The sequence below is a fragment of the Melozone crissalis genome, unplaced genomic scaffold, assembly GCF_028551555.1.
Source record: "Melozone crissalis strain CALT ecotype California unplaced genomic scaffold, PUWL_Pcris_2 ptg000016l_1, whole genome shotgun sequence".
Lineage (NCBI taxonomy): Eukaryota > Metazoa > Chordata > Aves > Passeriformes > Passerellidae > Melozone > Melozone crissalis.
The window spans coordinates 426027-452775 of record NW_026535794.1 but is presented as its reverse complement, the minus strand read 5'-3'; the positions used below and the strand labels follow the sequence as shown (position 1 = coordinate 452775).

General features: G+C 70.9%; 1 protein-coding gene across 1 annotated transcript; it reads right to left on the bottom strand.

Annotated features, from left to right (window-relative positions):
- Nucleotide 1: 1 nt before the first annotated feature.
- On the bottom strand, nt 2-26749 carry KCNH2 (potassium voltage-gated channel subfamily H member 2). The gene is made up of 15 exons (XM_054273157.1): nt 26674-26749; nt 25241-25471; nt 21850-22014; nt 20134-20601; nt 18633-18847; nt 9148-9573; nt 7402-7780; nt 4763-4962; nt 3704-3956; nt 2759-2952; nt 2077-2176; nt 1761-2000; nt 980-1157; nt 512-674; nt 2-310 (listed from the first exon to the last, which is right to left on the bottom strand). The coding sequence occupies exons 1-15, from the start codon at nt 26747-26749 to the stop codon at nt 149-151; spliced, it is 3450 nt and encodes a 1149-aa protein (XP_054129132.1). The 3' UTR covers nt 2-148.

The window sequence follows — 26749 nt, the reverse complement described above, 5'->3', positions numbered from 1 at the left end:
GTCGCACACTCCGGGGCCGGGGTCCCCCGTCCCGGGCTCGGGGGTCCCGTCTCTCGCGCTCTGGGGGCTCCAGGGCTGCCCCGCCCTGGGCTCCGGGGGCCGCGGGGGTCCCGTGGCTCGGGGGTCCCGCCGCGCCCCGTCGCTCCCATTAGCTGCCGGGGTCGGAGCAGTGTCTCTGCAGCGGGGGCGTGCCCGGGGGGGTCCCCGCGGGCGGGGGCAGCGCCCCGGGCAGGGAGCGGCGCCGCGGGGGGGGCGGCTCCAGCAGCAGCACCACGTCCGGGGGGTCGGGGGCGCGCGGGGGGCGCGGGACCTGCGGAACGGGCGAGGGGTCAGTGGCGGGGGGGGGGACACCGGCACGGGGGGGGGCTCGGGGTGCGCCCCCCTCCCAATACCGGGGGCAGGGGGACACAGGAGAGCGGCACCCCCAGGCCGGGGGGCTCCGGGGTGACCCCAGCCCCCAGAGCGGGACAGTGGAGCCCCCCCCAGCCCAGGTGTGCCCCCGGTGCCTCACCTGAGCGAGCGGGCGGATGGGGGTGATGGGCAGGGTGGGGGGCAGCGGCCCCGGGGGGGGCTGGTGCGGGGAGGTCACGGCGCTGTAGGCGGGGGGCACCAGCACCTGGCGCTGCAGCAGGTGCACGATGGACGAGATGTCCGAGCTCAGCCGCGACTCCAGCCTGCGGGACGGCGGGGTGAGAGGGGAGAGCCCCAGCCCATCCTTCCCATTGTCCCCACGACCCCCAGCCCATCCCTCCCCTCGCCCTCAGCACCCCCGGCATCCCCAGCCCATCCCGCCCCTGCCCTCAGGACCCCCAGCACTGCCCCTGTCCCACCCCTCTCTCAGCTGGCTCGGGGGGCTCAGCTTGGCCTGGGGGTCTCCCCTTCTTTTCCTGCTCGTGGTTCTCCAGATCCCTTTGGCCATGGGGGCGCTCCCAGAGGTCCCAGCGGCCCCCCTCGGGTGCCCCCCGACCCCCCGATTTACCTGTTGAGCTGTTTCTGCAGCAGGTCCAGGCGGGATTCCAGGTCGGAGCGCTGGCGGCGGGTCAGGGTCGGGGTGGGGTTTGGGGGGCCCCCGTGGGAACAGCGGGGCAGCTCCTGGTACTGGCGGCCCCGGGCGTCACCCCAAAAACTGAAGATGTTGGAGACCCCCGAGAAGGCGCCTGGAACAGGAGGGGGGGCGAACGGGTTTGGAGGGTGGGGAAATGAGGGGGGAGGTTTGGGGGTCCAGGGGCCTGGGGGAGGGGTGGGGAGAGGGGGCTGGGGCTTTTGGGGGGGCTTCATAGCCTTAAACAGGGAGGGGAAGATTGGGACCCCCTGCCCAACCAGAGACCCCCATCCCCACCTGAGGGGGTGCAGGGGCACTGGGGGGGCGGGCTGAGAATGGAGGGGGGGGATTAAAGGTTTGGGGGGCAGCTCTGGAACCCTGAGTGAGGGGAGCAGGAGAGGGGAACCCCCACCCCACCCCAACTTTCACCCGGAGGGCTCCCGGGGTGCGGGGGCGGTGTGAGAGGGGGGTCAGGGCTGGGTGTGCTGCAGCTTTGGGGGGTCTGCAGGACCCCGAGCGGGCAGGGAAGGAATGGGGGACTCCCCAACCCCAGCTGAGGGGGGCACAGGGGATGGGGCAGGGGCAGGACTGGGGACAGCAGTGCCACGGTTTGGGGGATCCAGGGGCAGGGGGGGATGGCTGTCGGGGTTTGGGGGTGTCCTCTGAGCCCCGAGTGAGCAGTGGGGAAGGGGCCGCCCCCCGGAGCCCCCCGACCCACCTGAGAGCGGGTTGCAGGTGTCGCTGCCGCCGCGCTCCTCGGGCTCGGGGGGCGCGGGGGGCGCGCTGCGGAACGGGGACAGCGCGGTGGCGCCCGGGGGGGGCGCGGGCGGCTCCTCCTCGTCGCTGGAGCCGCAGCTGGAGGGGCTGGGGGGGGGGTCCCACTCGGCCGGGCCGGGGGGCGCTCCGGGCGCTTGGCCGTCCCCGCGCATCGCCCGGGGCTCGCCGGGGCTGGCGGCGTCTGCGGGGCACGGAGCGGGCTCAGGGCCGGGCCGGGACACCCCGGGGGTCCCGGCCGCCCCCCCGAGCCCCCGCACCTTTCTCGGGGCGCCGGCGGAAGGAGAGCTTGCGGCGCCGCAGCCGGGAGAAGCCGTCGTCCAGCTCGTCGCTGCCCGGGGAGCCGGGGATCATGTTGGTCTGCGGGGCGCGGGGGGCACCGTCGGGGGCTGCGGACCCTCCCCGAGCTCGGGACCCCCCCAGAGCTCCCCCAGCTCCTCACAGCTGGCTCAGCGTCCCCTCCCTTGCTCAGGACCCCCACCCAAAACTGCACAGAATCCCCCAGCCTGCTCAGGACCCCCCAGCCTGTTCAGGACCCCCCACCCAAAACTGCACAGAATCCCCCAGCCTGCTCAGGACCCCCAACCTAATCAGGACCCTCCCCAAGCTGCTCAGGACCCCCCCCCCCAACCTGATCAGGACCCCCCAATCTGCTCAGGACCCTCAGCCTGCTCAGGATCCCCAACCTGCTCAGGAACCCCAGCCTCTCTCGGGGCTCTCCTGGCTTGCTCAGAACCCCCCAAGACCCCTTGAAACCCCCCAACAACCTGCTCCCAACTCCCTCAACTCCCTCAAGACCCCCAGTTCGCTCAGGACCCCCCTCAGCTTGCTCTGAACCCCCTTACTGGTTCAGGACCCCCCATTTCCAGGACCCCCCTGTTCACTGGGACCCCCCGGCTCGCTCGGCTCTCCCCTCCCCCCCATTTTTGGAGCCGCCCTCACGTCGCGCAGGTTGAAGGTGATCTCGAGGGTGCCCCAGAAGCGGTCGGAGAACTCGGGGTACATGTCGAGCACCTCGAGCAGGTCCTCGCGCAGGATCTTGTGCAGGTCGCAGTAGGTGAGAGCGCGCACGTCCGCCCGCGACTTCCCGGGCCGGGCGTGCAGGTGCAGCGGCTCCCCGAAGGTGTCGTTCTTACCTGGGGGCACGGGGGGAAAACGGGGATCAGAGCTGCCCCCGGCACCCTAGGGTGTCGTTCTTACCTGGGGGGGGGGGGGGTACGGGGGGGGAACGGGGATCAGAGCTGCCCCCGGCACCCTAGGGTGTCGTTCTTACCTGGGGGGCACGGGGGGGACCGGGGGGACATGCAGGGTGTGCACAGGGCTGGGGGGGCCTCGGGGGAAGGGGGTCCCCAAGAGGGGGGGGTCAGTCTGGGCTTTGGGGATCCCCAAGAGGGGGGGTCAGTCTGGGCTTTGGGGGTCCCCAGGAGATGGGGGTCAGTCTGGGCTTTGGGGGGTCCCCAAGACGGGGGAGGGTCCGTTTGGGCTTTCCCCAGCACTGGGGGTCCCCAAGAGGGGGGGGGTCAGTCTGGGCTTTGGGAATCCCCAAGAGAGGAGGTCAGCCTGGCCTTTGGGGGATCCCCAAAAGGGGGAGGTCAGTCTGGGCTTTGGGGGTCCCCAAGAGGGGGGGTCAGTCTGGCCTTTGGGGGATCCCCAGAAGGGGGAGGTCAGTCTGGGCTTTGGGGGTCCCCAGGAGATGGGGGTCAGTCTGGCCTTTCCCCAGCACTGGGGGGGTCCCAGGATGGGGGGAATCCCTCGGGAGGCACCCGAGGAGCACCGGGGGTCTCCAGGACACGGGCTGTCACCCTGGGGGCACCCGGCACCCCCAAAGGCAGCGGCTGCTGCCCCACAGGCACTGCGGGACCCCCGGGTTCCTTCTGGGGGGCTCACCCAGGATGGCGACCACGACGTCGCCGCGCAGGATCTCGATGGAGCCGCGGGAGATGAAGTAGAGCGCGGTGAGCACGTCCCCGGCGTGCACCAGCGTGTCCCCGGGGGGCGCGTGGGTGGTCTTGAACTTCATGGCCAGGGCGCGCAGGCAGCCCTTGGTGGCGCCGCGGAACGGGGCGCAGTTCTGCAGCAGGCTGCGGTTCAGGTGCAGGCAGATGTCGGCCTGCAGGCACTCGGGGAACCCCTTCAGCACCTGCGGGGAGCGGGGGGTCACGGGGGCACGGGGGTGGGGGGTACCAGGGGTCAGGGCGGGTTTTAGGGGTCCCGGAGGGTCTCGCTGCGGTCACGCCAATGCTGCTGGTGCTGGAAACGCTCCCTGAGGAGGGGGGCTGAGGGCCAGGGGAGGTCGGGGTGTTTTTGGGACTTTTTGGGAGTCTCACTGTGTTCATGTTGGTGTAGGACCAAGTGTGCTGAAAGAGGGGCTGAGGGCCAGAGGGGTTTAGGGGTCCCATGGGGGTTTGGGGTGTTTCTGGGGTTTCTCAGGGTCTCACTGCGTTCATGTCGATGCCGTTGGTGTAGGGCCAGGTGTGCTGGAAGTGCTCCCTGAGGAGGGGGAGCTGAGGGCCAGGGGAGGTTTGGGGGTCTCAGGGGGCTTTTGGGGTGTTTGGGGATTTCTCGGGGGTCACACCATGGTCATGCCGATGCCACTGGTGTAGGACCAGGCATGCTGGAAGTGCTCCCTGAGGAGGGGGGCTGAGGGCCAGGTGGGGTTTGGGGTGTTTCTGGGGTTTTTGGGGGGGTCTCTCCATGTTCATGTTTGTGCCATTGATGTAGGACCAGGCATGCTGGAAATGCTCCTGAGGAGGGGGAGCTGAGGGCTGGAGGGGCTTGGGGGTCCCAGGGGGTTTGGGGTGTTTCTGGGTTGTTTCTGGGTGTTTTTGGGGTCTCACCGCGTTCATGTCGATGCCGTTGGTGCAGGACCAGGTGTGCTGGAAGAGGGGCTGAGGGCTGGGGGGTTTGGGTGGTTTTGGTGTGTTTTGGGGTGTTTTGGGCTCTCACCGCGTTCATGTCGATGCCGTTGGTGTAGGACCAGGCGTGCTGGAAGTACTCCTCGAGGCGCTGGCGCAGCGGGTTGGGGATCTGGTGGAAGCGGATGAACTCGCGCACGCGCAGCATCTGCGTGTGGTAGCGCGCCGTGCCCGAGTACAGCCGCTGGATGATGGCCGACACGTTCCCGAAGATGCTGGCGTACATCAGCGCTGGGGGGACAGCGTCAGGATGGCACCCCCGAGCCCCAGAGCCCAACTGACACCCCCCGGGCTGGGGGACAGGGTCCCTGTGTCCCTGTGTCCCCAAGAATGAGCACCGGGTGATGACCAAGGTGCTCCCAAGGATGCTGCCCCACATCGGTGTTGGGGGGACTTGTTGGGGGGCTCAGCACCCCCAAACCTCCACTGCTGCCAGGGCTGTAGTGTGGGGTACCCATTATTGGGCAGGGTGCCCATTGTCATGGGGTCCCCACTGTCACTGGGGGTCCCCACTGTCACAGGGGGGTGTCTGTCACCACAGAGTGCCCTTTGTCACAGGGGTCCCATCAGCACAGGAGTGTCCCCATCACCACAGAGTGCCCATTGTCACAGCAGTCCCCATCACCACACGGGTTCCCACTGTCACCAGACCCCATAGTTGTGAGGGTCCCCATTGTCATGGAGGTCCCCATGGTCACGGAGGGGCGTCATTGTCAGTGCCAAGAGTCATCCAGGGAGTTCTCAGGTGCCTGAGCCCACCTGTCCCCCAGCAGTGCCAAGGCCACCATTGACCATGTCCCCAAGTGCCACATCCACTTTTAAATCCCTCCAGTGATGGAGACTCCACCATGCCCTGGGCAGCTGGGCCAGGGCTGGGCAGACTTTTTGGGGAAGGAATTTTCCCAATATCCAACCTGAGCCTGCCCTGGCCCAGCCTGGAGCCGTTCCCTCTGCTCCTGTCCCTGTTCCCTGGGATAAGATCCCAAATCCCCCCGGCTGTGCCCTCCTGGCAGGAGCTGTGCAGAGCCACAAGGGCCCCTGAGCCTCCTTTGCTCCAGCTGAGCCCCTGCCCAGCTCCTCAGGGATTCTGCAGCCCCTGCCCAGCTCCCTCAGGGATTCTGCAGCCCCTGCCCAGCTCCTCAGGGATTCTGCAGCCCCTGCCCAGCTCCCTCAGGGATTCTGCAGCCCCTGCCCAGCTCCTCAGGGATTCTGCAGCCCCTGCCCAGCTCCATTCCCTGGACTCTCTCCAGCCCCTCCAGGTCTCTCCTGCTGGAGGGGCCCAGAGCTGCCCCCAGGATTCCAGGGGGTCCCTCAGCAGGGCCAGCACAGGGGACAATCCCTGCCCTGGGCTGTGCCCACCTGGGCACCCCTGGGCTCGTGTCCAGCCGCCGTCACCATCAGCCCAAGGACCTGTCCCAGGTTTCCAGCCTCTGTGCCCAGCCTGGATGTTCCATGGGGCTGGTGTGACCCACAGGTGTCCCCAGCCCGTGGATCTCTGCAGAGCCTCCTGTCCCCAGCAGAGCCACCTCCCACCCAGCTGTGTCACCTGAGGACAGGCCACGAGGGGCCACCAATCCCCAGAGCATCAGTGAAGGTGTCAAACAGGGACAGCCCCAAAACTGAGCCTGGGGGTGATCCTGCACCCCCCGTGTGTGTGGGTGCAGATACAGGTGTCACACACAGGTGTGACGATACACACTCACGGGTGATCACACACACACAGGTGTGCAGACTCACAGGTGTGTGGATATACACACAGGTCTGCACACACAGGGGAGTGTGCACACACACACACACAGGTTTGCATACTTACAGGGGTGCACACTCACAGGTATGAGGGTACACACATAGCTCTGCACACTCACGGGTGCTCTCACGCCCCATGGCCGCTCACACCCAGTCAGCCCGATGCAGACAGAGATCTCCTGGAGCTGGTGTTGGGGGACAGGTTGCCAAAGCCCCCGGGGCTCTCACACACACCTGGCTGCACACGCAGGTGCTCACACACACCAGGTGTGCAGCACACACTCACACAGCTCTCACACACAGGTGCTCACACACACACCCAGGTGTGCAGCACACACTCACACAGCTCTCACACACAGGTGCCCATGCACACCCAGGTGTGCAGCACACACAGCTCTCACACCCGCTCACAGCCGGGGCACTCACATCCGATGAGCATATACAGATGGAGAAGATCTCGGAGTTGGTGTTGGGGGACACGCTGCCGAAGCCCCAAGGGCTCTCACACACACCTGGCTGCACACACACAGGTGCTCACACACACCTGGGTGTGCAGCACTCACACAGCTCTGACACACACACAGGTTCTCACACACACACAGAGCTGTGCAGGCACACACTCACACAGCTCTCACACACACCCGGGTGTGCAGCACTCACACAGCTCTCACACACACCCCCAGGTGTGCAGCACACACCGAGGTGTGCAGCACACACTCACACACAGGTGCTCTCACACACCCCCAGGTGTGCAGCACACACTCACACAGCTCTGACACACATCCAGGTGTGCAGCACTCACACAGCTCTCACACACACCCGGGTGCGCAGCACTCACACAGCTCTCACACCCTGGGGCTCTCACACACACCCAGGTGTGCAGCACACACAGCTCTCACACCCGCTCACACCCGGGGCACTCACATCCGATGAGCATGACGCAGATGGAGAAGATCTTCTCGGAGTTGGTGTTGGGGGACACGTTGCCGAAGCCCACGCTGGTGAGGCTGCTGAAGGTGAAGTAGAGCGCCGTGACGTACTTGTCCTTGATGGAGGGCCCGAAGCTGCCGTTGAGGGGCTTGCCGATCTGCTGGCCCAGCGCGTGCAGCCAGCCCGTGCGCTGCCCCTCCACGTTGCCGATGGCGTACCAGATGCAGGCCAGCCAGTGCGCGATCAGCGCGAAGGTGCACATCAGCAGGAACAGCACGGCCGCGCCGTACTCCGAGTAGCGGTCCAGCTTCCTGGCCACCCGCACCAGCCGCAGCAGCCGCGCCGTCTTCAGCAGCCCGATCAGCGTCGTGGTCTGGGGACGGCAGGGAAAGGGTTACAGGGGGTGGGGATACCCTGGGGACACACACAGGGGTGAGATTGCATTCGGCAGGGAAAGGGTTACGGGGGATGGGGACACACAGAGGGCTGAGGTTCCATCCTCTCTACCCGATCAGTGTTGTGGTCTGGGAACGGCAGGGAAAGGGTTACGGGGGTGGGGATACCCTGGGGACCCTGGAGTGAGGAGGGGTGTGGGGTTCCATCCTCTCTCCCCATATCAGCAGCCCGATCAGCGTTGTGGTCTGGAGAACAGCAGGGAAAGGGTTACGAGGGGCGGGAATACCCCAGGAAAACCCCAAAGGGCTGAGGTTCCATCCTCTCTCCCCACAACAGCAGCCCCAGCAGCGTCATGGTCTGGGGAACGGCACAGAAAGGGTTACAGGGGTGGGGATATGCCAGGGACCCCCAGAACAGAGAGGGGGGCTCCATGCTGTCTCCCCATATCAGCAGCCCCACTAGTGTTGTTGTCTGGGGAACGGCAGGGAAAGGGTTATGAGGGTGGGGATACCCCGGGGACCCCCAAAAGGGAGAGAGAGGTTCCACATCAGCAGCCCGATGAGTGTCATTGCCTGGGGAGCGGCACAGAAAGGGTTACGGGGGTGGGGATAGCCCGGGGACCCCCAGAACAGAGAGGGGGGCTCCATCCTCTCTCCCCCCATCAGCAGTCCCAGCAGTGTCATGGCCTGGGGGACAGGAAAAAGTGGGGGGTCAACAATGAAAAGATGCCCTCAGAACCCCAAAAGTGTGGGGGGCCCTCGCCCCAAGGCAGGCACCTCCATTCTGGGGTCTCCCCCTGCCCCAGGTACCCCCAGGCTGAGGGTGGAGGGAGGAAAGGGGGCTCAGCAGAGCCAGAGAGCCCCCCAGACCCCTAGCAGGGCACAGGGGGCCGTGAGCCCCTGGACCCCTCCCCACACCAGCCCCAGTGTCCCTGCTGTCCCACCCAGAGCACAGGGGGTCAGGGCAGGGGTTCAGGGGGGTCTGGGCAGGAGGATCAGGGGGTTCTGGGCAGGGGATTTCAGGGGGGTCTGGGCAGGGGGTTCAGGGGGGTCTGGAAAGGAGGTTCAGGGGGGGTCTGGGAAGGAGGTTTGGGGTGGTCTGGGAAGGAGGTTCACAGGGGTCACCAGGGGCACTGTGGTGTCTTTGTATGGGAGGGCATGTGGGACCCCCAGGCACTCCCCACGGGCAGACCCAGCACCCAGGAACAGCCCCCACCACTCCAACACCCACCCCAGCACTGCGGGCATGGGTGGGACCCCCAGACACAGCGCAGACCCCCAGAGCAGCACTGCCCAGCCGCGGGGCTGGCACCCCGTGTCCCCACGTCCCCGCGTCCCCTGTCACCTCCTCGGAGCCGGAGCCGAAGATGAGCAGGTCGAAGGGGATGGCGGCCACCATGTCGATGAGGAACCAGCCCTTGAAGTAGTGGATGGCGATCTTGGCGGGGTGGCTGACCACCTCCTCGTTGGAGTTGACGTAGGTGGTGCGGAAGTTGATGAGGATGTCGATGATGAACATGATGTCCACGATGAGGTCCACCACGTTGAGCGGGCTGCACGAGTAGCCGCAGTGGTGCCGCTGCGCCTCCTCCGAGTCGCTGAGCAGGAAGGCGGCCGAGTAGGGCGTGAAGATGGCCGTGTAGATGACCAGCAGCAGGATCAGCCAGTCCCACACGGCCTTGAAGGGGCTGTAGTGCAGGATGGTCCAGCGGTGGATGCGCGGCGCCTGCAGCTTGTACTCGGGGAGCACGTCGGCGCCCAGGGACAGCACCTGGGACGGGGGGGGACACGGGGCTCAGCCGGCAGCCCAGCACCCCACAGCACCCCACAGCACCCCGCCCCTGCCACCCCACAGCACCCCAGAGCACCTCACAGCACCCCAGCACCCCACAGCACCCCACAGCACCCCACAGCACCCCGCCCCTGCCACCCCAACCCCAACCAATGTGGTGCCTGGGCTGTGGGATGGTGCCCTTGGCCATGGTGGGTCAGTGCTGGACCTTGGCCAGGGTGGGTCAGGGCTGGACCCAGGGGTTCTGGGGAGCCTTCACAGCCTCAGCAGCGCTGTGACACTCTGGGGTGAGGTGTGACCCCCAACAAGGGCATGTGGGGGGCTGCAGGCCTCACACCTCCAGCCTGGGGAGGGGTGGGCACCTGGGTCAGGAGCCTCCTGCCCAGACCCTCTGAACCCCCTGCCCAGACCCCCCTGAACCCCTGCCCAGACCCCCTGAACCCCCTGCCCTGCCCAGACCCCCCTGAACTTTCTGCCCAGACCCCCTGAACCCCCTGCCCAGGCCCCCTCTGCTCTGGGTGCCCATCACTGGACCTCGTGCTTTCAAAGGTCCTTCCCAAACCCAACATTCTGTGACTCTGGGGGTGCAGAGGGAGCCCAGCACAGGCAATGGGGGGTGCAGGGACACCACCACGTGTGACCAGGGGTGCCAGGAGGGGACAAAGCCCCCTGACACCACAGAGCCCCACAACCCCCTCCTGCCCCACAAATACCAGCAGGGCAGCTCCCACCCTCCGATGCTGCCCTGTGCCCCAGATCTGTGTCCCCAGCCATTGCCATCCCACCGAGGGGCACGGCCTCCCCCTGGCATTCCCACCTGGAGGGCACAGCCCCCTCCCCAGTGCCAGTCCCTGTGCACAGCACCCGGGGGCACAACCCCAGGGGTCCTTGTGGGGTCCTGGTCACCCTTGGGGGTGCCTGGGGGGGCCCACAGGGTCCCTCACCCCGCACAGCCCCACGGCAGGGGTGAGAGGTGACAGGGCTGACCCAGGGCCCCCCGCCCTGTGCCCCACAGGGGTCGCAGCCCCCGTTCTGCCCCACAGGGGTCGCAGCCCCCGTTCTGCCCCACAGGGGGTCACGGCGCCCCTGCCCCCCCCGGGGGTCCCCCTTGCCCCCCGAGGCCCATCGTGGGGCTCCATCTGGTGCCGCAGCCCCGGGAGGGGATGGGTGCCATCCCCCTGCCCCCGAGGGGACGCTGGGGGTCCGGGTGCCCCCGTCACGCAGAGCCAGAGCTTTATGTAAGCCCCGAACCCCCCCGAACCACGCCGAGGACACGGACGCGGCCCCCGCAGCCGCCGCCAGGGCTCGGGTGGGCGCAGAGCCCCCCTCCCCCCCCGCGGCACCCCCGCCGCACCGGCCGGGTCGGGGGCGCGGGGAGGGCGGTGCCGGTACCTGCTCCTGCTGTCGGCGCCCGGTGCCGTCGCGGCGGAGCCCCAGACAGGCGCTGCAGAGCGGGACCCCGGGCATGGGGCAGGGCCCGGGGGGCGGCCCGGCCCGGGGGGGCGCGGGGGACGCGCCCGGCAGCTCCTGCAGCAGCCGCAGGAGCGCGGGCAGCATCCTCGGGATGGGAGGGGATGGGATGGGGGCGGCGGGGTCAGCCCGCGCCGGCCCGGGGCTGCCGGGGACCCCCCCGGGCCGGCCCCGCGCCCATGGCGTGCCCCGGGACCCCCGGCGGGAGCGGGGACCCCCGGCGGCGATGGGGACCCCCGGCGGCGATGGGGACCCCCGGCGCCGTGCGCCAGCCGCGCTCCGCCGGAGCCGACAGGAATTATTGGGGCGGAAATTTTCCCAGGCTGCTCCGCTGCCGCCGCCACGGCCACGGCCAGGGCTGCCCCCCCGGCCCCCCAGCGCCCCCCCAGCGCCCCCCGGGCCCCCTGCCCGCGGGGACAGCGCCGCGGCCGGGCGTGCCCTCGGGCGGCACGGCACCGGGTGCGGCAGTCACAGCCCCTGGGCACCCCTGGGCACCCCCAGGGCACCCCCAGGGCACCCCCACCTGGCCAGGTGTGCGGGACAGCGCTGCCCGTGGCAACCAGCAGGGCGTCACGGGCCACACCCGTGCCAGGGACCACACTCGCGACAGGGACACGGCGGGGATGTCCCTCACCCATGCGGTGCCCACAGGCCGGGATGCGGGACCCATTCCAGCCAGAACATGTCCCCCACTGCCACAGCCCCCCAGGACACAGGCCCCGTCACCTCTGTCCCCAGGGCCACCAGCCGCGGTGGCCTCGTGGGGAACAGCCACGGGTGATGGGAGACGCGGTGCTGGGAACACACGGCGACACTGCGGGGACACGGGGTGATGGCACTGGGACACGCGGTGACACGCAGTGACACAGGCACACAGTGCCGGGCACACAGAGCGATGGTACCGGGACCCGCGGTGACACGCAGTGACACGCAGTGACACAGGCACACAGAGCGATGGCACTGGGACACGCGGCGGTGACAGCGCCGGGACACGCGGTGACACGCGATGACAGCACTGGGACACACGGCAGCTCCTGCGTCACAGCCGCCACCCCCACGCGGGGGATTCCCGCTGCCACCCGTGTCCCCGCGCACCGTGTGACAGAGGAACGAGGCCACCCGTGCCCTGCGTGCGGGGGTCCCCGCTGCCACCCCCTCCTGGGGGGCTGCACCCCGACACCCCCCGAGCCCCGGGGGTGGGACGGGTGCCACGGGGCCCTGGGGACACGGGGGGTGGCAGGTACGGGGACACGGTGGGTGACAGGTACCGGGGCACAGAGCCCCCCATCCCGGTGTCAGCAGGGAGCCCAGGGGTGTCCTCAGGGGGGGACCCCAATCCCGAGTGCCCCCCCGGCTGTGCCGGCCCGGAGGGAGGGGGAGGGCACGGGGTGGGGGGGCACAGCGGGGGAGGGGCTGGCACGGGGGGGGGGGCACACACAGCGGGGGAGGGGCGGGGGGCGTTCCCAGCCACCAGCCGCTCCTGCCGCTAAATTTATCGCAGCTGCCGCGGCAAAGTGGGACAAATCCCGGCCTGCGGCGCGGGGGGCGGGAGCCGCGCAAGGCCCCGGGGCCGGGGGAGGGTCCCGCCGTCTGCGGGGAGAGACCCCGGGACCCCCCGCTCCATCCCCGAGCCTGTGGCCCTCATGGGCTGGGGGTAGCCCAGAGCCCCCCAAATATACCCCCAGGCACGGGCCCCACAGGCACACCTGGAACCCCCCCAGAATGCGCCCTCCGCCCCAGCACCGGGCAGAGCAGCCCGCGCCCCTTCCCGGGGGTCCCGGCGAGGCCGAGGCACCGTCCTGGCACCCCCTTCCCCGTGCCAGCCCCCCGGACACATGGGGGACACGCGGGGTCCCCCTGACCCCAGCCGTGGGGTCCGCAGCCCCCCAAATGGCGGGGCAGCCCCCAGCCCAGCGTGTCCCCATGCACAGGGACAGCCCCCAGCCCAGCGTGTCCCCCCACCACGGGGACAATCCCCAGCCCAGCGTGTCCCCCAGCCCAGCGTGTCCCCATGCACAGGGACAGCCCCCAGCCCAGCGTGTCCCCCCGCCACGGGGACAGCCCCCAGCCCCTCCCCTGCCAGCAGGGTCGGGAGTACCATGAAGAGGGGTCGGGGACACCCCAAGCCCAGGTGGGTCCCCAGCCCCGGTGCGTATGTCGGGACAGAGCCGATTTGCGGCGAAATCCCGAGCGCCCCGGCCCGGTGCCACCCCTCGCCCCACAGCCGTCAGTCACGGTGACACAGATGGCGGCGGCGCCGGTGACACGTTCGGCAACACGCGGCGACACGTCCCGCCCCGGTGACGCGTCCCCGACACCTGCGGTGACACCGCCGCCCCCCGGGACAGCCGGCACCGCACCTGCCGCGACCCAGACACCTGCGCCCACGGGCACCCCAAATACGGGCCGGGACAGGGCGGGGGCAGGCGGCACCCCAAATACCGAATGGGACAGAAACAGGGGCAGGCTGCACCCCAAATACCCAACGGGACAGGGGCAGGGGCAGGCTGCACCCCAAATACCCAACGGGACAGAAACAGGGGCAGGCTGCACCCCAAATACCCAACGGGACAGGGGCAGGGGCAGGCGGCACCCCAAATACCCAACGGGACAGAAACAGGGGCAGGCTGCACCCCAAATACCCAACGGGACAGAAACAGGGGCAGGCGGCACCCCCGAGAGCCCCCCGAGACCGTGAGTGAGCCCCCTGCGCCCCCCAGGGCACCGACACCCCCTCTGTCACTGCCCTGTCCCTGCTCCCCCCCGGGCCCCCCCAGCAGGGACCCCCAGCACCCGGCAGGGACCCCAACACCTGCTCCGAGGGGTACCTGACAGTCCCAGAGCCCCAAATCCTGCCCCAGTGAGTGCCCCTCAGCCACAGAGTCCCAAATCCTGCCCCAGTGAGTGCCCCACAGCCACAGAGCCCCAAATCCTGCCCCAGCAGGGACCCCACAGCCACAGAGCCCCAAATCCTGCCCCAGTGAGTGCCCCTCAGCCACAGAACCCCAAATCCTGCCCCAGTGAGTGCCCCACAGTCCCAGAGCCCCAAATCCTGCCCCAGTGAGTGCCCCTCAGCCACAGAGCCCCAAATCCTGCCCCAGCAGGGACCCCACAGCCACAGAGTCCCAAATCCTGCCCCAGCAAGTACCAGCACCCACAGGCACCCAACACCAGCCCTGGCAGGCACCCCACACCTCCCCGGGTACCCCATACCTGCCCTAAGCAGGCCCTGGCACCCACCCAATGCCCGCGTCCAAGACCCCCAGACGTCCCCTGGGGCCCCGGGACACCCCCAGGCAGGGGGACACTGACCCCCATGACATCCCTGCCCCCTGGCAGCTGTCACCCGGGGTGGGCACGGCCAGGGCAGTGCCAGCCATCGCCAGGTGACACCAGAGCAGTGTGGGGACACCCCACACAGGAGACACCCCGACACAGACACCCCGCGCTGGGGACCCCCCCATCCCATCCCATCCCCGGTGCCACGGGGTACTCACGGCGCCGAGCTGCGGCGTCGCAGCCCCCTCGGGACCCCTCGACATGGACACGGGGCACACGGAGCCGCCCGGGCGGGCAGCGACACCGGCACCCGCAGCCTCCGGCACCCGCGGCACGGCGGGGGACGGGCCCGTGACAGGGGGACGGCCCGGGGGGACGGGGGGACGGCCCGGGGGGCGGCGCGCCCGCCCCGGCCCCGACCCCGGCCCGGTGACGCTGGCACTGACCCACACCCGCGCCAAAAGGGAACGGCTGCCAGGACCTGGGACACACGCTGGGGACAACCTGGGACACCTGGAGACCGCCTGGGACACCCTGGCGACCCCCTGGGACACGCTGGGGACCAATGGGAACACTCTGAGGACCGCCTGGGACACCTGGGGACCAACGGGAACACTCTGGAGACCGCCAGGGACACCTGGGGACCACCCGGGACACGCTGGGGACCGCCAGGGACACTCTGGGGACCAACGGGAACACGCTGGGGACCGCCAGGGACACTCTGGGGACCGCCTGGGACACCTGGGGACCAACGGGAACACTCTGGGGACCGCCAGGGACACCCTGGGGACCGCCAGGGACACACTGGGGACCAACGGGAACACTCTGGGGACCGCCAGGGACACTCTGGGGACCAACGGGAACACGCTGGGGACCACCAGGGACACGCTGGGGACCGCCAGGGACACTCTGGGGACCCCCAGGGACACGCTGGGGACCAACGGGAACACTCTGGGGACCGTCTGAGACACGCTGGGGACCAACGGGAACACGCTGGGGACCACCCGGGACACCTGGGGACCGCCCCGGACACAGCAGAGGCCATGGGACCCACGAGCCGGGACCCCTCGGCACACCACAGCCACCACGGCACAGCGGGACACAGCTCCGAGCCCGGCCGAGGCACCAGGTGGGCAGTGGGGACCCATGGGGGGTTATGGCCCCAACCCCCGGGGGGCACTGGGGGGCCTCAGATCGCCCTGGACCCCCAGAGCCGCCCTCCAGAACCGCCAGTGCCCCCCACTGCAAGCAGGGGGGCACCCCCGGTACCCCGCAGCCCCTGAGGGCGGGATGAGCCACAGGAGCCACTTCCCCAGGCCCCCTCGGGACCCCCAGCCCCCCGCAGCCCCTCAGAGCCGCTGCTGCGACCCCCAGCCCCTGCTCCGTGTCCCCCAGCCCGGCGTGGGGACACCCCGCACCCCCCATGGCAGGATAAATTGCGGGGCCCCGTTCCCACCGCGGGGGGACCCCCGGAGCCCCCCGGAGCCCCCGGAGCCGCCCGCAGCGCCCACCGCTGTGCCAGCGCTCCGTGCCCTCCATCCCGGCATGGGGACAGCCCCGCGCCCGCGCACGGGGAAGCGACAACGGCACCGCGATACCCCGGGGGGAGAGGGACCCTCCTCAGAGCCCCCCGATCCCCCCGGCGCCCCCCAGAGCCGCCCCCCAGGACCCCCGGTGCCCCCCGGCCCCGGCCCCCGAGCCCACGTGCGCCGGTACAAAGCGGGGGTCCCGCTCTCCCCCCGGTGAGACCCCCGCCCCCCGGCCGTACCTCCTGTGCCACCAGGCTGGAGACGCGCACGGCGCGGCGGACCCGCTCCCGCCGCTCCCCGTCGGGGCGCTCGGGGCGCTCCCCGCTGTCGCGCCGCGCCGGGGCCATGGCCGCGCTCGGGGGTCCCCGCGCCCCCCCGGCCCCGCGCGCGGCAGATGGAGCGGGGCGGGACCCCCCGAGCCCCCCCCGCCGCTCGCCCCCGCCGGGCCCCCCCGGCGCGGCCCTCGCCACTCCCCGGGGGAGGGACCGGGAGCGCCCGGAACGGCCCCGCGGGGGCTCCGGGGCGCGGCGGGGCACGGGGGGGGGCCCGCGGAACCGGCGCGCTCCCCGCCCGCCGCACCGGCACCCCCTGCGGGACCCCGGGATCCGGGAGGGATCCCCCAAGTGTGACCGGCACGGCGCTGGCACGGGGGATGGGGACGGGGACGGAGGATGACGGGCACGGGGACAGCGGTGGGGGGGACATGGACAGTGACGGTAGCGGTGAGCTGGCCCTGGCAGCCCCGGCTGATTCACGGTGTCCCCGCGTCCCCGTGTCCCTGGCCACTGCCCAGCCCTGGCACTGCCCCACGGCTGCGCACCCCCAGCCCCGACGAGAGGGAGCTGGGGGGCAGCGGGGCCGGGGTCGGCAGGACTCGTCCCGCACTGGGGGTCCCCGGTGTCCCCAGCCCGCTGTCCCCAAGAGCCAGCGATGCCCCAGTGACATGTCCTGGCTGGTGGCACCGCCGGCTCCCCACTCCCCCTGAGTGGGGCTGGGGTCCCCCCGCCCGATCGTGCCCCACGCAGGGATCCCCCCCAGAACGGAGCAGGAGTTCCCGAGGGTCCCATGAGCCCTAGGGGTGTCACGGCCACACCAGGCCTCTGTCACTGTCACCCAGAGCGCGGTGACCTTGACGGGCGCTTGGCTCCGGCCCCGCGGGTGAATCACGGTGCCGCTGCAGGGACACCCTGTCCCCAGCGCCACCGACCCGAGGTGCCGAGCCGGGGACAGCCCCACGTCCTCTGCGTCCGTGTCCCCTGTGTCCGTGTCCCCCCGTTACCCCGAGGCTCCCCCAGCCGGGACACCCCGAGGCTCCCCCGCCGTGCTGGGCGCACAGCCCGGCCCGGTGACCGCAGCCGTGTCCCCTCCTGGCCCCGTGGCAGCGGCGGCGAAGCGAGAGCGCAGCGTCACCCTGGCGGCACAATTAACCACGGCCGGGGCAACCGAGAGGTTCCGTCAGGAGCTGGGGGGGCGGGGATGCGGAGTGAGGGGTGTGCCACCCCCAGAAGGGTCCCTGCAGCCCCCAGAAAGGTCCCTGCAGCCCCCAGAGGGTCCCTGCAGCCCCCACAGGGTCCCTGCAGCCCACCGAGGGCCCTGCGGCTGCCCCAGGGCCCGGCCTGGAGCTCGGGGTGGGAGCGGGGGTCCCCAAGGGGCCCCTCACGTGTGCGGGCAGGTGCGGGGCCGGGGGGCCCGGGGGGGGCCGGGCAGACGCGCCGGGGCCGCTCCGTCCCCCGGCAGCTGCCGGGGAGCCCGGGGACACCGCGGGGCGGGACACGCGGCGGTGCCCACCCCGCACGGCCCTCCGGGGATGCCCGGGCCCGCCGCCCCCCCGGATCATTAGCGGAGGGAAATGAGGGTGTAATTAAGCGGCGCCTCCCGCTCCCGCGGCAGATGGCGGTTACACAACGGGCCGCGGATTAGCGGCGGCCGCCAGCGCCCGGCACCCGGCAGGCACGGCACCGGGGCCGGGGGCAGCGCGGTGAGGGGCACAACGGCACCGGGGTCAGGGGCACAGAGGTACCGGGGCCGGGGGGTACAACGGCACCAGGGCAAGGGGGTACAACGGCACCGGAGCCGGGAGCAGCGCGGTGAGGGGCACAACGGCACCAGGGCAAGGGGGTACAACGGCACAACGGCACTGGGGAGTGTCTGCCCCCTGCATCCCGCTGGGAGCGCCCCAGGGGCTGTCCCAGACCCGGCTGTCCCCGGGCACGGCATCCACCGGCCCAGAACACCATGGTCACGACCCCCGGCCAGTCCCCCCAGCACCACTGAGCCACCTTGGCACTGCCCGGTCACCTTGGCACCATCCCGACACTTTGGCACCACCCGGACGCTTCTGGCACCACCCGGACACTTTGGCACCACCCGGACGCTTCTGGCATCACTCGGCCACCTCCAGCACTGCCTGCACATTTTGTCACAGCTCGGACACTTTGTCACTGCTGGGCCATGCTGGCACAGCCTGGCCACGCCATCACTGAAACCGCCCGGACGCCTCGGTACAGCCCAGCCGTGTCTGCACCACGTGCCTGCCACCTCTGGCACGTCCCGGGCACCTGGTGGCACCTGGTGGCACCTGGCCACCTCCAGCAGCACCTGGCCACCGTGGCATTCCCCACTAACCTTTGTCACCACCTGGCCACCTCTGGCATCACCTCCAGCATCACCCAGTCAGCTCCCCTCCACAGCCCGCGGGGCTCACCGTGTCACCGTGTCACCTGTGTCACCTGTGTCACCTGTCCCCCGTGCGGGTCTCACCTGTGTGACCTTCTCGGTGACGTTGTGGGTGCGGTCGCGCAGCTTGGTGGGGGCGATGATGGGCCGGGGGGCGGGGGGCGGTGCCAGGAGCGCCCCCGGCTGCAGGTCCATGAAGTTGAGGGTGATCTGCGGGATGCGGCCGATGGCCCGGAACCGCGCCAGGTCCGAGTCCGACGTGGAGTTGAGCAGCGCGCTGCGCACGGCGGCCACGGCGCCTGCAGGGGGACACGCGGGCACCGTGCTGTCACACGGCGGGGGGACCGTCACACGGCACGGAGCCGGGATCCGCGGGGCAGCGGTCCCACAACTCCCAGGGCAGGGGTCCCACAGCTCCCCTGGGATCCTGGGGCAGGGGTCCCACAGCTCCCCTGGGATCCTGGGGTTCCACAGCTCCCAGGGCAGGGGTCCCACAGCTCCCAGGGCGGGGGTCCCAGGGCAGGTGAAGGGAATGTGGAGCCCCAGGGCGGGGACAGACCCCCAGCCCCTGTGCCACCAGCCCGTGTGCCACCGCCCCCCCAGGGGCCTGCAGAGCTGCTCTCAGTTACCTTTAATGGCATTACAATAATTGTCCCTTATCCTATTACCCTTAACGAGCTCTGGGGCCAACGAGGTGACTCCCGAGGGGATTCCCAGGGTGACCGCACCCTGTGGCTCAGGGGGCTGCGGGATGGGCCAGGAGGGTCTGGGGTCATGGGGGGGGGGTCCCCAGCCCCTGCTGTGGGGCGGTGGGATGGGGGTCACCAGCCCCCGATGGCTGTGGCTGTCCCCATGTCCCCAGCCCCGCTGGCCGCTCCATGTCCCCAGTCCCGATGGCTGTGTCTCCATGTCCCTAGCCCGATGGCTGTCCCCGTGTCCCCAGCCCCGATGGCTGCGGCTGTTCCCATGTCCCTAGCCCGATGGCTGTCCCCGTGTCCCCTCCCCGATGGCTGCCCCGTGTCCCCAGCCCCGATGGCTGTCCCCATGTCCCCACCCCGATGGCTGCCCCGTGTCCCGTGCCCCTCTGGCTGTCCCCGTGTCCCCTCCCCGATGGCTGCCCCGTGTCCCGTGCCCCTCTGGCAGTCCCCGTGTCCCCAGCCCCGATGGCTGTGGCTGTTCCCGTGTCCCCTCCCCTCTGGCTGTCCCCGTGTCCCCAGCCCCTCTGGCTGTCCCCGTGTCCCCTCCCCGATGGCTGCCCCGTGTCCCCAGCCCCGATGGCTGTCCCCATGTCCCCACCCCGATGGCTGCCCCGTGTCCCGTGCCCCTCTGGCTGTCCCCGTATCCCCTCCCCGATGGCTGCCCCGTGTCCCGTGCCCCTCTGGCTGTCCCCGTGTCCCCAGCCCCGATGGCTGTGGCTGTTCCCGTGTCCCCTCCCCTCTGGCTGTCCCCGTGTCCCCAGCCCCTCTGGCTGTCCCCGTGTCCCCTCCCCGATGGCTGCCCCGTGCCCCCATCCCCGATGGCTGTGGCTGTTCCCATGTCCCCTCCCCTCTGGCTGTCCCCGTGTCCCCGTGTCCCGTGCCCGTACCGGTGCTGGAGCCGCGGTGCAGGCCGGTGCCGGCGCTGGCGCTGGCGTGGCGGCTGTGGCAGCGCTTGTCCCCGTCGCCCTTCATGGCCTCGATGTCATCGACGGACGAGGCGCGGCGGAGGCTGCGGAGGCTCTCTCGGGACCGGCGCTCCCGGGAGCGGCTCCGGGCCAGGCTGTGGTTGGCGAAGGCCAGCGCCAGGCGCTCGGCCCGCGGCGACGGCGGCGGCACCGGCGGCTCGGGGTCCCCCATCAGCGCCGCCTCGTCCTCGGCGCGGTCCCCGGCCTCCAGCGACGAGGAGGCGTCCTCGGGGCCCGAATCGCTGCCAGGCGGGCCGGGCTCCGGGGCCGGCGGGTCCGCGAGCCCCGGGTCCACGACCACCACGTCCGGGGGCTCCGGGGGCTCGGGGGGCAGCGACTGGCGGCTGCCCGTGAGCGCCAGCAGCTTCAGCCGCAGGGAGCGGCTGCGACCTGGGGGGGACAGGGCCGGGTCACACCGGGGCTGGGACAGGGACAGGGGCAGCTCCACAGCCCCACATGGTGCTGCTCCAGCCGCAGGGACCGGCTGCGCCCCGAGGGCAGGGCTGGGGCCGGGGGCAGCGTCTGACCCCTCCTCACAGTGCTGCCACTGTCCCCATGTGCCCCAAAGCAACACCTGGGACGTGGGGGCCGCAGGACATGGGCTGACACCAGCCTGGTGGCACTGACCCCATTGCCCCTGCAGGAACCCAGGAGGAGGGTGTGACCCCGGTGTCCCTGCCCCTTCACACCTGGGGCTGACCCGGTGTCCCCGTCCCCATACCTGGGGTGACCCGGTGTCCCTGTGTCCCCTGCTACCTGGGGTGACCTGGTGTCCCTGTCCCCCACACCTGGCGTGACCCGGTGTCCCTGCCCCCTCACACCTGGGGCTGACCCGGTGTCCCTGTCCCCATACCTGGGGTGACCCCGTGTTCCTGTTCCCCACAACTGGATGTGACCCGGTGTCCCTGTGTCCCCCGCTACCTGGGGGTGACCCAGTGTCCCTGTCCCCATAGCTGGGATGACCCGGTGTCCCTGTCCCCATACCTGAGGTGACCCAGTGTCCCTGTCCCCATAGCTGGGGTGACCCGGTGTCCCTGTCCCCCATACCTGGGGTGACCCAGTGTCCCTGTGTCCCCGTACCTGGGGTGATCCTGTGTCCCTGTCCCCCTACCTGGGGTGACCCGGTGTCCCTGTCCCCATAGCTGGGCTGACCCGGTGTCCCTGTCCCCGGTGTCCCTGTCCCCGTACCTGGGGGTGACCCCGTGTTCCTGTTCCCCACAACTGGATGTGACCCGGTGTCCCTGTGTCCCCCGCTACCTGGGGGTGACCCGGTGTCCCTGTCCCCATAGCTGGGGTGACCCGGTGTCCCTGTCCCCCATACCTGGGGTGACCCGGTGTCCCTGTCCCCGTACCTGGGGTGACCCAGTGTCCCTGTGTCCCCGTACCTGGGGTGATCCTGTGTCCCTGTCCCCCACACCTGAGGTGACCCGGTGTCCCTGTCCCCATACCTGAGGTGACCCGGTGTCCCTGTCCCCATAGCTGGGCTGACCCGGTGTCCCTGTCCCCGGTGTCCCTGTCCCCGTACCTGGGGGTGACCCCGTGTTCCTGTTCCCCACAACTGGATGTGACCCAGTGTCCCTGTGTCCCCATACCTGGGCTGACCCGGTGTCTCTGTCCCCGGTGTCCCTGTCCCCGTACCTGCAGGCCCCCAGGGGGCCGGGGTGACCCAGTGGTTGGTGCTGGGGGCCGGGGCCTCCCCGGGCTCGGGCTCCCTCACGGCCTCGAAGTTGAGGATGAACATGATGACGGTGCCATCCTCGTTCTTCACCGGCACCACGTCCACCAGGCACGGGAAGGAGCTGCCTGCGGGGAGGGGGGACAGCGACATGGGGGGGTGGCACTGCCACCCGGGAGGGCACCCCGCCTGGCCCCGGACATCCCTGCTGGGCACCCCCTCCCTCCTGCCCCCCCGGTATCAGCCCCGCCTGCCCCCAACGCTGACCCCACCGCGGGGGAAACTGAGGCACGGGAGGGCGGGGGTGCCCCTTTCTCCCCCCAACGCCGTGGCGCGTCTGTGCGTGGGCAGCGGCGCCGGGGGGGCTCCGGGGGTGCCGGGCAGGGTTAATCCGCTCAGAACTCGTTAACAGCTGTGGCGTTAATCCGGTGCCGCAGCTGGAGGCGGGGGGGGAATTGGGGGTGCTCGGGGCAGCCCGGGGCACCCTCTGGGGGACGGGGGGGCATCCTGCTGCCCCCGGCACCCCTCACTGAGTGGACACGGGCGGAGGCGCCAGGGGACGCGCGGGTGGCGCCGAGCACCGAGTCCCGCAGACGGTGTCCCCCCGGCTGGCACCGGGCCCGGCCGCCTGGCACGGCGGGTGCCAGCTGGCACCGTCCCCGCTCCCGTGCCCGCGGCGGGGGGATTCCCTGACGCACGCGGGGCCGCGGGCCAGCACGGGGCGGCACGGGGCGGCACGGGGCGGCACGGGGCGGCCGCGGGGTCCTGGCAGAGCCGGCGCTGTGAGGGGATCAGCGCCACCGAACTGGGATCGCTGCGGCTCCATCCGTCCCCCCGGGAGCCTTGGGGCCCCGGGCCGAGAGCTCCGGTCCAGCTGCCCGTGAGGGGGGCACAGGGGGCACGGGGGGACCGCAGGGGCACGGGGGTACCCCCCTGCAATGGGAACCGTCCCCCTTGCCCCCCTCACCCTAAGTGCACTGCCGACCTCCAGAGCTGTACCCCAAATCCCCTCGCACCCCCACACTGCACCCCCTGCACCCACACTGTTCCCCGTGACCCCCAAAGCGGAGGGACCCCCCTGGCCCCCCATCCCTGCTCCCCCCACTGCACCCCTGCCCTGGGACCCGCACCCCCGCACCAGGAGCCAGCTGCACCCCCAGGCCCGCAGCCAGGCTGGGGACACCCCCATGGCACAGGGGGACCCCGCATCCCGGGGTGTCACAGCGACAGGGCCCCGTTCAGCCCCTGCTGCTCCCGCCCCGCACCGACACCGGGGCCACGCACGGGGTGGGGGTCCCCAAAGGCCACCGGGGGTGTCTGTGCCCTGTCCCCACCCCGCCCCGGGTCCCTGCGGTGTCCCTGCGGGGACACAGGTGCCCCACGGGCGCCGAGACCTCGGCGCGTCCCCGGCACCGTAAACAACCCGTCCGCAAGACAAATGGCTGCAGCAGCAGCAGCGCGGAGCCGCGGCGGCTCCGGGGCTCCAGCGCGGCCCCAGCGCGGCCCCGGCCAGCAGCGCACGGCACCGGCACTGTCCGGGGGCGCGGGGCGGGGGCGGCAGGCCGCCGGTGGGCACCGCCGCACGGCCCCGAGGGACGGCAGCGACACCGCGGGCACCGGAGCCACGGCAGCAACGCCCCTGCCCCACCGAGCCTGGGGGCCCAGTGCAGTGAGGGGAGCACCCAGCACCCCCACACCGGGGCTGGCACCATGGGGAGGAGACCCCTGTGGTGGCACCACTGCACCCCCAGGGCTGGCACCCCCACACCGGGGCTGGTACCATGGGGAGGAGACCCCCGTGGTGGCACCACTGCACCCCCAGGGCCGGCACCCCTGCAGCACCAGAACCCCCCAGACCCAACTCGCTGCCGAGGGTCCCTCCCCATCCCGAGGGACAGCCGGACCCCATGGACTGCCCCTGTCCCGGTGGGGGCTCCCAGAGCCCCCCAGACCCCCACCACACCTCCCCATGGGCCCCACAGAGGGTGCCAAGGGCTGGCAGGGGCAAGGACCCCTCACCACTCCTGGGAACCCCCTGTCCCTCCTCTCCCTGGCAGCACAGGGGCGCTGGTGAGGGGTAAGACCCCCACGCTGCTCAGGGGATGTCGAGGTCTCTGGGCACCCAGGGAAGGCCCCCGGCAGGCGCCCCCTTTCCCCCAGCCCTGTGGCACCCGGCAGGCCGAGCAGCGTCACCCTAACGAGGGCACAACGCGGCTCCAGGGGGGCACCGCGTCCCCCCGTGCCCCAGAGCCCTGGCACCGCACAGTCCGAGGGGCACGGGGCCGCGCCGGGCACAGCCACGCAGCAGGGTGGGGGTGCCAGGGCCGGGGGGGAGCCTCTGCCCCCAGCCCAGCCCACAGGGCACCCGGGGCCACGCCGGCAGCTGGCACCGGCTTTGTTTACTCCAGCACCGGAACCGGGGCCGTGTGCCCGGAGCCGGGACAGCTGCGGTGACAGCCGGGACACCTGGCACTGGCACGGGGCCACGCCGAGGGAAAGCACCGGCACTAGCAAGGCGGGGAGCCAGCCCTGCCCGGGTTCTGCGGGCACAGGGACCGGGGATGGCACCTGCCAGGGTGCTCCACACAACACAGGGACCCGGGATGGCACAGGGACTCCGGGATGGCACCTGCCAGGGCGTTCCACACAACCCCGCGGGGATGGTGGCACTGTGACACCAGCTCAGCCCCCTCCAGGTGACACAGCCCCCTGCATCCCCGTTTGTGGGGATCACTGCACCCCACAACCCCGCACCCACGACACGTGGTGGCTCCCTGGGCCCACCTGGCGGCCACCGTGGCACCAGGAGGGGCTGAGGGCTCACAGGGGGCTGGTGCCCATCTGGAGCCACCAGTGCCAGGCTCGCACCCTGGGGCTGGAGAGCGTTGCGAGCCCGCGGGGCTGCCAGGGTCTGCTGGGTCCCCATGTGTGCCAACAGCCCCTGCCACCCAGCCATGTCCCTGTGCCCACAGACCCTGCCACCCAACCGTGTCCCTGTGCCAACAGCCCCTGCCACCCAGCCGTGTCCCTGTGCCCACAGCCCCTGCCACCCAGCCGGGTCCCTGTGCCCACAGCCCCTGCCACCCAGCCAGGTCCCTGTGCCCACAGCTCCTGCCACCCAGCCGTGTCCCTGTGCCCACAGCCCCTGCCACCCAGCCGTGTCCCTGTGCCCCTGTCCCAGCGTAGGCCTCCGGGGTGTCAGTGCCCCCCTTGCCGCGGTGCCCAGCGCAGCCCCCTGTCCTGCTGTCCCGCTGTCCCCGCTGTCCCCCTATCCCCGCTGTCCCCCTGTCCCGCTGTCCCCCTATCCCCGGTGTCCCTGCTGTCCCCCTGTCCCCGCTGTCCCCCTGTCCGTACCATCCTTGCGGTAGAAGCAGATCTCCACCTTGCGCTCCTCGGCGCCCAGCAGCGCCTGTGCGATCTGGGCGGCGGCGCGGCGCTGCGTGCGGGGCCCGTGCAGGAAGTCGCAGGTGCTGGGCTGCTGCATCACCTCGGCCCGCGAGTAGCCGCAGAGCCGGCAGAAGCCCTCGTTGCAGTAGATCACGGCGCAGTTCTCCACTCGCGCGTTGCCGATGATGAACTTGCGGCCTGCGGGGACAGGGGGGCGCGGGTCAGCCCGGAGCGGGGGTCCCTCCACCCACCCATTCACGCGCGGCTCCGGGTTTCCCAGGGACACCAGGCCGTGAATCATCCTGCTCGCTCCCCAGGGACCCCCCCAGGCTGGTGCCATCACCACCGTGGGGACCCCAGAACCGCTGGGATCCCTGCGTCACAGGGACCCCAGAACCACAGGGACCCAGGGGCTCCCAGCACGGCAGGGACCCCCCAAGAGCAGGGACCCCCCAAGAGCAGGGACCCCCCAAGAGCTACAGACACCTCACAGGAACCCCCAAGAGCTACAGACACCTCTTAGGGACCCCCCCCCAACAGCAGGGAACCCCCAACAGCAGGGACCCTACAACAGCTACAGACACCTCACAGGAACCCCCAAGAGCTACAGACACCTCACAGGGACCCCCAAGAGCAGGGACCCTACAACAGCTACAGACACCTCACAGGAACCCCCAAGAGCTACAGACACCTCACAGGAACCCCCAAGAGCAGGGACTCTGGGACCCCCTCATCACCACAGGGACCCCCACAACTGCAGAGACCCCTCGGGGACACCACTACCACGGGGACCCTGGGACCCCCAGCACCCCACCGTGAGGGCAGCGGCTCAGCCAGGCCAGCCCCCCGAGCACAGCCTGTCCCCAGCAGGTGACACCCCCAGCCCGACCAAGGGGCAGCATCCCCCCCCACATCCCTGCCCTGTCTCCAGCCCGGGGGTGCCCAGGGCCTGACCCCAGAGGAACTCCCCGATTTTCAGTGTCCCGGAGCCCCCGCTCTGCCAGGCCGCCCTGCAGTAGCTGCTGGGCAGTGTGGGGGGCACAGCCAGGGGAACCCCCAGCCCCACAGCAGCCTGAGCGGGTGCTGGGGGCTCCATGCCTCGGGGACTGGGCAAGGCCCAATTCTGGCAGCGCAGAGCCGGGGCTGCCGGGGGTCAGGGCGGGCAGGAACCCCCCGCCAGCCGGGCTGTCCCTGTCACCCCAAGCCCACCCGAGCTGGGGACTCGCCAGGGCGAGCAGGGTCCCTCCTGCCGGGCTGGTTCCCGCCGCCTCAAACCCACGCAGGGCCCCCGTGCCGGGTGCTCCCCGGTGTCTCCCGGTGTCTCCCATCCCCTCCCCCGCGCGGATCCCGCTCGGGCCCCCCCAGCCCCGCTCCCGGTGCCCCCGGCGCCCCTCACTCACTCTGCCCCTCGAACTTGCGGATGATGGTGTCCAGGAAGGTGTTCTGGGGGGCGACGTGCCCCCGCCGCACCGGCAT